General features: G+C 42.7%; 1 protein-coding gene across 16 annotated transcripts in view; it reads right to left on the bottom strand.

Annotated features, from left to right (window-relative positions):
* The window catches only part of adgrb2 (adhesion G protein-coupled receptor B2), a 415,193-nt gene that overhangs the window by 58,961 nt on the left and 341,447 nt on the right, over window positions 1-14,785 (bottom strand). For all 16 annotated transcript variants that reach the window (XR_011515451.1, XM_070541485.1, XM_070541486.1 and 13 more), the window contains 4 exons: window positions 14,391-14,493; window positions 13,864-14,014; window positions 5,921-5,990; window positions 4,450-4,516 (listed from right to left, as the gene is read on the bottom strand). Coding sequence is in view for 15 of the 16 variants with exons in the window: in XM_070541485.1 (XP_070397586.1) it covers window positions 4,450-4,516; window positions 5,921-5,990; window positions 13,864-14,014; window positions 14,391-14,493 (391 nt within the window). In the remaining variant the exon portion in view is untranslated. The remainder of the gene's footprint in view (window positions 1-4,449; window positions 4,517-5,920; window positions 5,991-13,863; window positions 14,015-14,390; window positions 14,494-14,785) is intronic.

Below are 14,785 nucleotides of genomic sequence, written 5' to 3'. Positions count from 1 at the left end.
TTAGTTCTAGACAGACTGTAGCAGAAGCAAAAGGGTTGCACTCTGCAGGTCAATCTAGCCATGCTCCACAGGAGCCTCAACAGCTCCCAAACAGTCTGGCCAATGACAGTGCTCTATCGATGGTAACAGCTTGCTTGAAATGGCCTCTGCATCAACTTTGGACTATTTAGATTTGGACTTGTCCTTGAGTCAAGAGCAGACGATAGAAAGTGATACAAAAAGACAGCCCTAGTCCCTTAAAACTACCACTAGTCACAAGCCTTTCCAAAAGCTCCTGAGCTTCTGCCTACACAGTCTTTGGTCTGCTTGGCCCCACCTACGCTGTGGACAAGGCCTTCCTCTCCAGTGTATCAGTTATGAAAAGCTAGGTGTCCCTGGTGCAAGGTCCCATGCTAACTAAAAAAAAAACGGTTGTGTTATAACTAATCTAATGAGCGAATCACAAAAACAACTAAACAGTTCTGATCTAATGGTCAACAAAATGTAATTGGTATATGGGAAATGGCCTGCATTTGCTAAAGTGTCTTCAAGAGTTTTACAACCCCCAAGACATTTTACAACACAACCATGCACATATACATTCACACACATATACTTTATATGAGCTGAATAGGTCCATGAATTTCAGTTCTGAAACTACTGTCAACATGCTACTATGGTAACAGTTCACACCAAACAAGACAACTCTGCCACCTGCTGACATAGGTCAGTGCCTGAAGTGTCGCTAAAATCCTAACGCTAACCCACAAATCATCGATAGACATGTTTTGGTCTTACAGTGTGTGGTGTGCAGCAGCATGGCTACAGCTACACACCAATCAATTCCCTACAGGGAATCTTTCAAGATCGCACTTGACTTCAGAGTAAACAAACATGGTGGAGGAAGACCATGCAAGTGCTTCCATTACCTCGCTTTCCGATTGGCTACACGCCCCATTCAAAAGACAGTATGCTTGTTTGTTCTTGAAAATAAGATTAACACAGTCCAATAGTTTAAAAGCCAGACTTGTCATGAGAGCAGTCTAGATGTCCTTCTAAGACGTCAAGAGGGCTCTTAACACACCACACAATTAAGGATTATCTGATGAGATTATCTTTAGAGTCATTACGGTAATGTGGAATGTCCTGAATATTGTTGGAAGGGAATTATGCTGCTGTCTTAGCCAGGCCTTAAATAAACACATACACAAATGTGCATACATGCAATTGTTTCTGGTTCCAAGCAGCTCCTGTTGTGTTTCTGATCATGTTTACGGATGATTGGATTGTGTCATGGAGACAATAAAAAATATGGGAAAAAAACCACTTGTAAAAACAAAAAAAAAAACTTATTTTTTTGTGTAATTCAATTAAAATCAAGTAAATAATCTTTTGTTTGGGGGGGGGGGGTATTTTATTGAAAAGAAAGTTGTCCTTTTTAGGAAAATGTTAGTGATTTAATAAATAAGTATAAAAATATATTACAAAAATTGGGACACTGATTGCTGGACACACTTGTTTCCATATTAAAGAGAGATCTCATAATCCAACCAAACATCTGGCTTTCTTCACCCTTTCACACACACACACACACACACACACACACACACACACACACACACACACACACACACACACACACACACACACACACACACACACACACACACATCTTTGAGTCTTAAATCCTCTCCATCTGGAACGTTTCCTGTGCTGCTGACATGCTCCTCATGATCAGGACTGTCATCCAGCTCCACCCTTCCTACTACTCCACGTTTATTTCTGCAGAACCTTAGACTGTTCTTCTTCTTCTCCTGTTCTTATGTCTAACAGAATTATTTATTCTGTGGACTTTTTTTCTCATTGGGGGAAAAAATTTCGGTGCATCTCCAAAAGTAGACGAGCACCTGCAGGCTGAAATGAGAAATCCTCAATGTAAAAATGTAAAAACTCAGAGCCAAGCAGTAAACTGAAATGGACTTTCGTGTGGTCTGTTGGATCTTTGGTTTCTACAGCTTTTTTCAGCAGCCAGATTTCCGCTCGCAGCACATATTCTTCTGCGACATGTAAGGTGTGAATTACCTGCCAGCTTTCTCAATCTGCCACAAACTCTTCTTTGCTCTGATCTCTTCCACTCTCCTGAGCGTGTCACTGCTGACAGCCAACTGTGATACGCCAGCTTGTGAGAATGCTTTAGTCATGCCGGTCATGTCTGGCCTTGGTGCCATGAGTCTGCATCCTCCTGTTCTGTTATTTGCCCAAGGCTGGGTTCATTAATTAGAGAGGAGTCCTGCGGGAAGGTCTGTGTTCTTCTGCGTCCGATGTCCCACTCTCAGTGCAGCTGTTTGTCAGAACAAGGCCTCTGGGTGGAGCTGGAACCACGTCACGGTCGGGGTTTGGGGAGTACTCGACTAAACAACTTCTCATGGGTTCTACTTCACTGCTGCAACCCGATTCACCCTCAGTCACTTTGGAAAGATGACACTTTTGCTTGAACTCTTAAAGACAATTTTAAAATACCAGTAGCACCTTCATAGAACCAGGTCGGACCATCCTCTGACTTCAGAACCACCTTAGTGTTTCATGTCACAGGCTCAGCAAGGTGCTGGAAACATTTCTCACAGGTTCTGGTCCATCCTTACATGATGAGAACCTCCCATTCCACCGCATCCCAAATGTTCTGGACTGGACTGAGATCTGGTGACTGTGGAGGCCGTTGGTTAGGGGGGCTTGGTTTATGCTTGACGCATTCACTTCCTGCGCGGTGATGCGGCTCGCGGCTGGAACGCGCATCACAACTCGCAGCGTTTATGGTTTGTGCGGCTCGTCTCTGCGGTGAGCCAATATTCTCCCAAACTGAACGGGGCAGCGTGGAGCTCTACGGCATGTATCCAACACTACACCATAGTAGAAGTAGAAATGACTGTTTACAACATGGCATTCCAGCATTTTTAACAGCGTTCTCGTCTTTTCCGACAGTGCGAGCTATTTCTCTCCAAGAATTATTAACAACATGTTGATCACGGTGATCTTTGAGAGCTGAATCATACAAATGTCTGTATTTATGAACCTCTGCCGTACTAGTTCTTGCCAGTCCACCATGTTTTTCCACGTCTGTCCGCGTGGTTAGAAATTTTCCGAGGTGCGCGTTGCGGAAATTCTGGGCCGTGGTTGTTAAAATGACGCAAAATGACGCAACTTTTCCACGCGGAGCCGTGCGGACCTCGCGGACGCGTCAAGCATAAACCAACCTTTAGGCAGCAGCAGAAATCCAGACTCATCAGACCAGTTTCTTCTGGTCCACTTCTGGTGATCCTGTGCGACCTGTAGCCTCAGGCTCCTATTCTTAGCTGACAGGAGAGACACCTGGTGTGGCTGCTGCTGCTGGTGTTCATCTGCAGACCTTGTTACAGAGCTGATCTGAGTTGCTGGTGCACACACAGAACCAGTCTGACCAGTCTTTTCTGACCTCAACAAGACATGTTGATCCTAACTGCTGCTCACTCAATGTCTTCTCCATGAAATCAGTCTGATCGTCAGCACGTCTAGACGCTGGAACGTATTGAAGTGCTGCCATGTGATTAAGGCACTTGAACAGGTGTGTGTAATAAAATGGCTGGCAAGCGTCTCACACATCAAACTGCAGCTTCAAAACGCCGTCAAGTTCTCATGTCGGACATTTTCTCCTAAAGCGTGCACACCTGTGATGCTCCCTGATCCATACTTCCCTTCTTAGTCGCGCTACACGGTAAGTATGCTGTCATCTGCTGCAGCAGCATCGATGGCGGCACCAATTACTGCATTTTAGCACTTTCAGTCCAGACCTATTGAGCTTAGTGGTGGGAATATCCACACAGTGATTCATTTAGGAGAAATTAACTCAGTCACACAGAGGCAGAACACAAAAACAGACGATTAAAACTCCACTGGGATGCAATCAATGCACAGAGTTCAGCAGCAGAATGGTGCAGAGCTACATAAAAGTGTCTGTTAGAGTACTTGGTTAAAAGCAAAGTGCACAGACTTGCACTTGTGGTGCACAGTGTTCATCATATATTTATGTCTGAGGAGATGTTTTTGCCCTAGATGCATTTGGTGACTCATGCTTCGTGTTAGATTCAGGGCTTAACTTGGACTCCGTTTCAGTCCGGAAATGCAACGCGTTGCCCAAAGCTCCTGTCTGCAGCCATGTTTTTATTCATTGCATTTTTTTTAGGGCTGGCATTAACTCCAGGATCAAAGTGCTCCCCTCATCAGTTTTCACTTGTATGTGTGTGTTTGCAGGAGATGGCACGGGGAAGGGGGGAGCTCTGAGGTCAGAGCGAAGACACTTCAAAGCTCGGGGGCCAGCTCGGCCAGAATATCTGCAGAATAGTGTAGCGTGACCTGTAGGAGCTGGAGTCTGCCTCAACTGGAAGCCGCAGAGTTTGTTTTTTTCTTTAAGAAACAAAGTACATGAGGAAGACTCACCAGGACGATGACAGCAGCAGGACCAACAAAGGCATAGAGCAGACCTCCCTCCAAGGACAACCAGCAGCTGAAGGAAGACGAGAGAAGCACAGAACAGACTCAAGCTCTCACCTTTCACTCCTAAATGTGCAACAAAAGCAGCAGGCATCTACTCAGTTTAACTAAACATTTTGTCTTGTTTACTTGGCGGTCATTTCTTTTCTCCTGTGTTTTAATTGAGTCACTTTTATAAAATGTGCTTTTATGTTTTCTCCCTGACAAATTTTCTCCAAATCAGCACCGTAGTGACTGGTGTCTGGACATCCCTCCATGGGTCAGAGAGCCAGAAAGGTGAGAGAACTTCCCGTTTGGATTCACAGATGCAGGTAAAGTACAAACCGGGGCATGATTTAGACACTTTGTGACCAAATTAAAAACAAAACATTTGGAGAAACTGGCCGAGGTTTTTTTTTAAGCTTTCTCTTACAAACGTGGCTTCAGCAAACAGCTGCAGCCTGGTAGCGACAGGAACACATTTTCTGCTGTAGGCAGGCCAAATGACTGCATTTATATTTGATTTAATGTTCGGTGGCCGTGCACCTTCACATGAAGATGTCTGCTTGTGCTGTTTTAATCTACTTTATTTTATAATTCATATTTTTCACTTATAATTACTTGTTTCAACATTTACTATCTTTGAAGCAATCGTTTTTCGCCTTTATGTGGTCCGACAAAAGCTTGGAGCTCAGAAGATGATAAAAAACAAAAAGCCCGTTACAGATGAAGCGTTCATGACTTCAGACTGGGTTCTGTTCACATAATGTTTACATCTCATTTCCATTTGTACATCAGGTACTATAGTAATCGTTCATAACTGCAGTTTCTGTTGAGAGAACTTGGTTTTTGGGAGGACTTCACCAGTGAAAAGGTTCATTATTGATCAAAACAACACTTGATTACATCATTTCACTAGAATTACTTACTTTATTCATAAATCCTTAAATTTCCAGAGACACTTAGATTTGAATCTAATTTTCAGGTATCTTAAATGAAAACCTTTTGTAAACTGAATCAGCCCCAACATGCCTGGCCAATAAACATGGAGCTTGTGCATTTCTCTGAGTCCAGGCTTCGAACTCCCAAAGGCACCAACGGAAACAGGATGTTTAAATTGAATAGATAAATAAATGAGGGACACCCGGCAGCTTTGTTGATGCAAAGAAAAAATAATAATCAGGCTTCATACAGTCAGCTGTTTAAAGGAGAAATGGACAACACAAGGAGAATTAATAGCCACCCTTCTGCAGAGGCATGGAAATACACATCTAAAGCAGATCTCTGAAACAAACAGAACCCCGTGTTCCTACAGGGTCTGACTTCATGCTCCTCTGCCTCCAGAGTGTCCACAGAACAAGTGGGAGGAAGAGGATGCCATTAAGGTATGAAACCCTGAGATGAGTGGTGATTAGAGAGCCTGGCTGTTTCTACTCACTAGCTAGCCGTCCCATAACCTCTGGCTCTGGTGAAACCCACCGACACCGCCACAACGAGGGCTGGGAGACCTGCAAACACACAGGAAGAGGAAGTGACTGAGAGTTCTGCAGGTGGGTTTAAAAGTGAGAAATCATTTCTGTGTAGCAGAGACTTGAGAGCTGTGAGGAAAAGAAGGAATATAGCTCCGCCGTTAATGAGCTTGGCTCTGAAATATTCTTGTAATTAACAAAGCTGTGATTATGGCTGCTAATGAAAAGCAAATAGGAAAAGTCGCATTAGCTTTAACAAATACGATGGTGGAGAGCCAGGCCCGTCCACCACACACACACACACACACACACACACACACACACACACACACACACACACACACACACACACACACACACACACACACACACACACACACACACACACACACACTACACAGTACACATCATTCAATTCAATTAAGTTTATTTATAAAGCACCAAATCATGACGAGATTCGTCTCAAGGCACTTCACATAATAAACATTCCAATAGAGTTCAGTTCATTAAGCCAATCAGTAAAAAGTTTTCTCTATAAGGAACCCAGCAGGTTGCATCGAGTCACTGACTAGTGTCAGAGTCTTTACAGCAATCCTCATCCTAAGCAAGCATGCAGCAACAGTGGAGAGGAAAACTCCCTTTTAACGGGAAGAACCCTCCATATATACCAAGTAGTGTTTCTATGGTTACATTGTGATTTCTTAGTAAATATTCTATTTGGTGAGAGATACATTTTATTGTATGTATCTTGGTGAATCTATATTTAAACAGGTAAACTAGTAGTAGCACATTCAATGTCAAAGAAAGTAAAATGGTTTTAACAGGAGAGGGAGAATGTTTAAGTGGTTAGCAACAGTGTGCTAGCCAATGGCCCCCACCATGAGGCTACCACAGCTCAACAGAGCATCATTGTAACTTCTTCTGGGGAGAAAAACACTTAGAGAAAAAATAAACAGTTGAAATAGCAGGAAATAATACAGTTAAAGAGCAAATTGTAGAAGAAAGTAGTGAAGTGTGGAAAGCAGTCAGGATGTCCTCCAGCAGTCTAAGCCTATAGCAGTGTAACTACAGAGATAACTCTGGATGACATAGCCTTTTAGATGGAGGCATGTTGGAGTCAGGGTAAGGGAGAGCCATCTTTACCGACTGTACACTCCACCTCCCTCTACTCCCCCACTTGTCCAGATCTGGGCTAACATCGCATTGTAACCATAGGCCCACTCTACACACTACATACACACTACACTCTACACACATACTACACACACTACACACTACATACACACTACACACAAACTACACACACACACTACACACTACATACTACCCACACACTACACACATACTACACACTACATTCAAATTCAAATTCAAAGATACTTTATTAATCTCAGTCAAAGTTCCAAGCTTACGACACATGTCGACAATTATATGAGTTTGTGCATTCACAGCGCAGTGTAATCCATCCCTGAGCTCCGGGATTGAGCCAATATTCTTCGACAGCTCATTAATTTTCCGGTAAGCCAGGTAACCGCTCAGGCCAAACAGCACGAAACCTGACACCAACACCATGAATATCCAGACATCTTCAGAATCCTCTACAGACAGTTTAGAGAGGCAGATCAGGTTCCACTGTTTCCAGGAGTCCATGATATGCCCAGCAGGCACCCGGGAGCCCCTTCACCCTTTCTCATCGTTGAAAAAATGTTGTCAATCGCGTTGAGAGACCAACTGACCGGGTCCATTTTAATAATTTCCAGTTTCCAATTTCCAGGAAAAAATGCAGAAGCGCCGTACACCCAAAGGCAGACAAAGAGCCTTGGGATAAGATAGGGAGGAGAGGAGGAAAAAAGCTTCTGAACTCTCCAAGATCCAGAAGAAGAAGAAAAAAGTAGTGTAGTGTACCCACACACTACACACATACTACACACACACACTACATACGGCACACACACTACACACTACATGCACACTACACGCTACACACATACTACCCACATACTACACACTACATACTACACGCTACACTACACACTACATATACACTACACACACACTTCACACTACATACACACTACACACATACTACACACAACAAACACACCTTACACACAAACTACAAACCACACACACACTATACAAAACACACACACACTACAAACTACACATATACTACACACTGCACAAGACCCACTTCATGCTACACACTACATGCTACACCCTACACGCTACACACACACAAACACACTACACTTTACACACTATACAGAACATGCCACACACACTACACACTACACCATACACATACATACTACACAATGCATACACACACTGCACACTACACCATACACATACATACTACACAATGCATACACACACTGCACACACACAACACACACTGCACACACACAACACACACACATTAAATGCTAGACACAAACTACACACACTACACACTACACACATACTACACAGAACAAACACACATTACACACACATTACACACTACACACATACTACACAGAACAAACACATTACACACACATTACACACTACACACATACTACACGGAACAAACACATTACACACACATTACACACACACACATACTACACACTACACTAAACACACACACACACACAGTACACTCATACTCCACAGAACAAACACACATTACACACACACTGCACACATACCACACACTACACTAAACACACACACACTACATACAACATACTACACAGAACAAACACACATTACACACACACACTACGCACATACTACACACTATACTAAACACACACATACACACACACACACACACACACACACACTACACACTACACAGAACAAACACACATTACACACAGACTACACACTACACACATACTACACAGTATGCTAAACACACACACTACACGCTACATACTACACACACACTGCACACTACATACTACACACAACACTACACGCTACATACTACACACAACACACACACACACACACACACTACACACACATATTACACTCTACACAAAACACACACACACACACACTACACTCTACACACTACAAACACACACTACACACATATTACACTCTACACAAAACACACAACACACACTACACGCATACTACACACTACACATTACACACAAACTACACACTACACACTATACACTACATTCCACACACACACTACACGCTACACTCATACTCCACACTACACCATACACACACACTACACAATACATGCACACGCTGCACACACACAACACACACACACACACACACACACACACACACACACACACACACACACACACACACACACACACTCACACACATTCACAAAAGCATCTAGCCTCATCATATGGGCTGTTTCCTTGACAACTGATTTCAATCACATAAATTGGAGAGAAAATTGCCAAACGGACGTGAAGAGGATAAGATGTTTGATCCTCTCTGCTCTGCCCAACTGTTTCATGCTCATCTATAAGTGTGCCAGATAATTCTTCTGCAGCCACTGTATGATGCACACACACACACACACACACACACACACACACACACACACACACACACACACACACACACACACACACACACACACACACACACACACACACACACACACACACACACACACACACTCCTCACCATGTCAGTATCTCTCCATCTGTGACTATAGAGTGGTCTATACATCCTCTGCCTCTATCAGGTAAGGGCATCAGTGACTTGGCAGATTAGACTGCTGGGATCAATACTGAGTGAAATGAGCAGATTGTGTGTGTGTGTGTGTGTGTGTGTGTGTGTGTGTGTAAGGCTGTAATTTCCAGCTCTATCTTCAAGCATCTTCCAGTGTTGTGCAGATGTTATCTGCATGTGTTTGATTATCCTCTAACATCTCAGGTGCATGTAGCAGCAGGCTGTTCTACATTGAACGGATGGCGTAATAAAGTGACGTGGAATGAAAGAGGTGATGTACCTCTTAGAGCAGCAGGATCCGTCTGACTGCATACCCCCTTTGTGAATATATGAAAAAGCTATAAAACATAACTAAACGATCAACTACAATGTGCAGCTGTTGGGAAATGGAGCAGTAAATAAAAGTGTCCGGTGTGGTTGGGATGGGATATAATGAGAATGCAGGGAATGAAGATTGCTAAGCATAACACGAGTAACAATTTCAACACGGCAAGACAATAAGCTGTTACTTTTTCATGGAAAATAAGCCCTCTGTCCCCAACGCATGTAACACAGCAGTGGTCCAATCATCACCCAGTTCATGAAAGAGTCAGTTTGTAACACTGGTACCGAGTGGAGCTGCTCAGTAGAAAGAGCAGCAGGAAGTTTAGCTCTTATTTAGGTTTTTACTAGCAGCTGGGATCCCTGGATGCCTCCATACTTTACTGAAACTTAGTATTTCAACATTAATGGCTTGGATGTATGAAGCAGCATCCATCAGAACCTAAACATGAAGAAAAATAAGTTTATGTGTTTAATAAACTACAAATCATGCAGTTGTGCTCTTAGCCCCTTAGTGCTTGAAATATGAAATGTCATTTTAGAAACAAAGTTTTCAAAACTCAGAAACTTATTTTACATTTTAATTTAAATATATATTATAACCATTTGTTTTTTGTACGATGGTATGCTATGTTACAGTACGATCACCTGTAGATCCTCCACCAGGGGGCAGTAGATGGGTTTATGATGACGGTGCTAATCCTGATGCTCTATCTGGATGCTCATTTGTGATGATAGTCTGCAGGAGTGAATGCATAAATAAGCCAGTTATGAACTGGGATCATGAATTCTGCTTTTATTCTGTGTTTTTCCACCACATACTTGGAAGCTGCAGGTTGCAGACTCAGCTGTTTAGATTTAGGTGACCATTGAGAAAACTTACATTTTACAGAATAGGAATTTTTAAGTGTAAGATTCCAAAATGTTTTATGTTACCGTATTTTGCAGTTGTAGCTAATCTTTGCTACAAATAACCATGTCACATGACCTGTTTGGTGGTTGTAGAGCTTCATGCATTCATGTTTGCATGACATGTCTGAGATCAGAGCTGTTCTGACATGGTGACACATGACTCTGTCATGACTGGTTCTTAGTTTGGTTTAAATTTAATTCAATGAAATTTAGCAATCAGTAAAGAATCCTGAAGGAATGTTAAAGTCTGAGTACATCTTGTTGCTTGTTGCTGTATCAAACTGATGGTTGCTTCCTTTTGCTCAGCAGCCAAGGTGGGCGTATGAAATCTAGGAGTTATCTTTGATTCTGCTTTAGCTTCGACTCACTCATCAAATCCATCTCCCCTTCCTCAAAAATCCATGAAATAGTTCCAACTGCCAATTTGGAAAACAATAATCCATGTCTTCGTCTCATCGTGTTTGGATCACTGTAGAGCTATTTTTACTGGTTTCTCACAACTTAGAGCACTTCATTATGCAGCAGCCACTCTAAAACATGTGAAGTCCTCTCTGTTCAAGTGACTTAATCCTTACATGTAGATTCAACATAATTAGATCACGTTTGTAGGGCGAACCTGATTCAATTGTGTAATGCCAACTTAAAAGGGTACATGAATATATTGTGTTAATGATTCCACTTGCTGATTACTGGTTGGATGGAACAGATTTCCCAGCATGCCACGGTCTTTATGAATGTTGAGAAGTAAAATGAATCAATTGATTGCAGTTTGTGTTCAATTCACATTTAAAGAATTATAAATTCAATGAAATCTACATGTGCTGAAACATTGTTCTATTGTTCATAAGCTGTCAGTGAGCAAAAAACCAAAACCATGGTTGAAAAGGATAGTGGTACAGAGTGCTTCAAAAAGCACTCAGCAGTGTATGCAAATACAAATAACACCCATGGAAATCGCAGGGAGCATATGAAACTCAGACAGATGGGGAACAGGCACTGTTAAAAGGGCTTTAGAGAACTGATTTGAACGTTTTCACTTTACAAAATCAAAAGAATCATTTTGAGTCAACGTAAGGATATTCAACATATTCTCACACTCGAAGTGGCTGAAACTGACAAAGGGTGACCAAGCGTTTGTTTCCGACGCGCTGGGGCTCCCAATGCAATCTAGCTGTACACCGCCACGGTAAAACGCACATTTCACCTACATTTAACCTGTAACCTCTAGCGATTTAACCGTCCCATCCTAAGCTTAACCCAGTTTCCCATTTTAAATTTCCCGTTAACCGTGTTTGAGATTGACGATACAACAGGAAACAAAGTTTTGTATGTGCAAGTGGGTTAAGGTTAAGATGGGGGTGAGGGGAAGGTTAAATTGCAAAAGGGTAAAGGTCACAATTTGCTAAACTGTCCGTTTTACCACGGGCATCAGAAAGCAACACTCTGGCACAGCACATCGCCTCCCGACACGTTGGGACGAGAAGTTTTAGCAACGTCGGGTGTGAGAATTTTGGGATACTACATTGATCCAATGTATTCTGAATAAATTAAACCGCCAAATGTAAAATGTCTTGGTTTGACATGGTTAAGACTGGGTTACTGTTCTTACGTGGAATTAAGTGGAAATAGGTGCCACGATTAGATTGTGTTCATCATTGAATGCAGATTGCTGACTAGATCCAGCAGTCGGACTCGCATGTTCTACACTGAACCTGTGTCAGAGTGCTTGTGCTCACTGAACGGCCAGGCGCCGGACCACCAGGCACAGCTCTTAACCATGCAGGCTGTTCCTCACACCAGGCATAACCCACAGGGGACAGGGTCTCTGTCCAGCTTCCCCCTCAAACTCTTTAAATTGTTTGTTAAACTTTTAGTTTTTATCTTTAAAAACATCCCGTCACCTTGTTGATGATGACTGGGTATGATTTTTGATAAAATTACTTTACCCAGATACATCTTGTGTACAGTGTCTTTGGGGCTGATGATTGTACCGTGTTAAATCCTTTTATCCATTTACAGTGATCCCTCGCTACTTCGTGGTTCGTTTATCGCGGATTCATGACTTCGCAGATTTTTTCTTTGGAGCCTTATTCAAGGGATATTTGCCGATTCGCAGAATTTTTCTATGCAAAATATCAAGAAATTCCTGTTTTTTTCCATCAATTGCATCATAAAATGCACTTTTTGTAATAAAACAATAAAAAAAACAAGTAAATTTTTTTTCTATGTAAAGGGAGGGTTTTAAAAGTCTGAATACTGAATACGTACCTGTTAAATAAATACTGTAAATATGGTGTCCCTACTTTGCGGATTTTCACCTATCGCGGCCAGGTCTGGAACGCATCTACCGCGATAAACGAGGGATCACTGTTTTTTTTTACCCGTGTTGCACAACCCTTTGTGATGTCATCATCTCACAAAAGGTGCTCTATAAATACATTTTACTCATTTAATTACTTATTGTTTTGTCTCCGTTTGTCTGAACTAAGACTAGGACATCTGAAATAGGTATGGTAGGAATTGCTGACATTTCCACAGAAACACACAGACCGGGCCAGCTGTGATAGGTGATCATCAATGTCAGAGCAGACACAGGGATTTCATGTCATTGGACCTTTAAATGTATGTTTCAGCCATCTTGAACTGTGTTTCAGTGTGAGATGATCACTTTCTGACCTGAATGACTTCTGTTTGGGAAAAAAACAGACTTTACGTCAGACAGGAATGGTAAGCTGTTTCAAGATTACAGCAATCCACTCTTTTCTTGGCTACATTCAGACTAGCCGTCGGCCAATCAGTCCAACTGGATTTAAATTATGTTTCTCTGAACGATTAACACGTACAATTATTCATAACTTTTACACAGAAACACACTTCAAAATTGTCCAAAATCTCCCGAAGTTAAAAAAGAAATCTAAATTTAGCAGCACATGCAGCACCAGGTTCAGAGTGAAATGTGGAGAGTGCTCACCCCAACCGAGGCACAGGAAACGCTTGCGAATGATTCGTGACCTGGTTTTCCCAATAACTGCCAGGTAGGACTGCCACGCCTCAGTCAGCACCCAGCAGAAGGAAGCCAAGAAGAAGAAATGCAGAAAGGCAGCAGTCACAGTACAGAGTCCCTGTGGTGGAGAGAGTGTGATGTGAGAAGAACCAAACCCAAAAACATCCACTCTGCACCTCAGCGTTCGCTCTGACTCTGCTGAGTTCTTGGTTTGATCGATCCTGGCCACCACACACTGAAGCCCTGCTTAGTCCGACAGCTCAGAGTTCCATTTGCCAAAAATGTCAGCCTGCTGCTGTGAAACCTCCACTGTATTAACCTCGTCTACAGCATCAACCCTAGAGTTGCTACACTCTCATTTCAAAGGGCCTAGAGGAGGCTCGGCCAGGGGCAACGTCACCGGACTCCTGAGCTTTTTCGTCACATGACATTCACTTATGAAGCTTTGCAGCAGAACCAGTGAAAAACAGCGTCTGTGTTGGGACGGGCTTTACCTTGCTCACTGTTTGAGATTGTCCAACCAAGATCAAAAGATTGGAGGCCAGGATGGAGAGGCAGAAGTTCACCAAGATGATTGACCTCTCAGACCGGATGTACCTGAACAGCAGAGAGCAAAGAGAGAGACAAGGCATTTAGACATAAACAGACCTACTAGTGCAGCATCATGAAGAATGATGGCCTCGTGGTAAAACATCAGCCATGTGGAGCGCCTTTCAAGGATCTTCACGAGGTTTGGGGGTGTATTCAGAGGATGCTCCTGTCACGTACAGGTGTTATTTATCTACAGCAGTGGATCTCAGCTATTTTCTGTCACGCCCGTCCCTAGGGAACAGTTTTTGAGTTCTCCTGCCATGATCCTCCACTAGCTTGGTCAGCTCCTTGCACCACT

The sequence above is a fragment of the Nothobranchius furzeri genome, chromosome 11, assembly GCF_043380555.1.
Source record: "Nothobranchius furzeri strain GRZ-AD chromosome 11, NfurGRZ-RIMD1, whole genome shotgun sequence".
Classification (NCBI taxonomy): Eukaryota; Metazoa; Chordata; class Actinopteri; order Cyprinodontiformes; family Nothobranchiidae; genus Nothobranchius; species Nothobranchius furzeri.
Note: the sequence above shows the minus strand (reverse complement) of the source record. Positions and strands in the feature narration are given on the sequence as shown.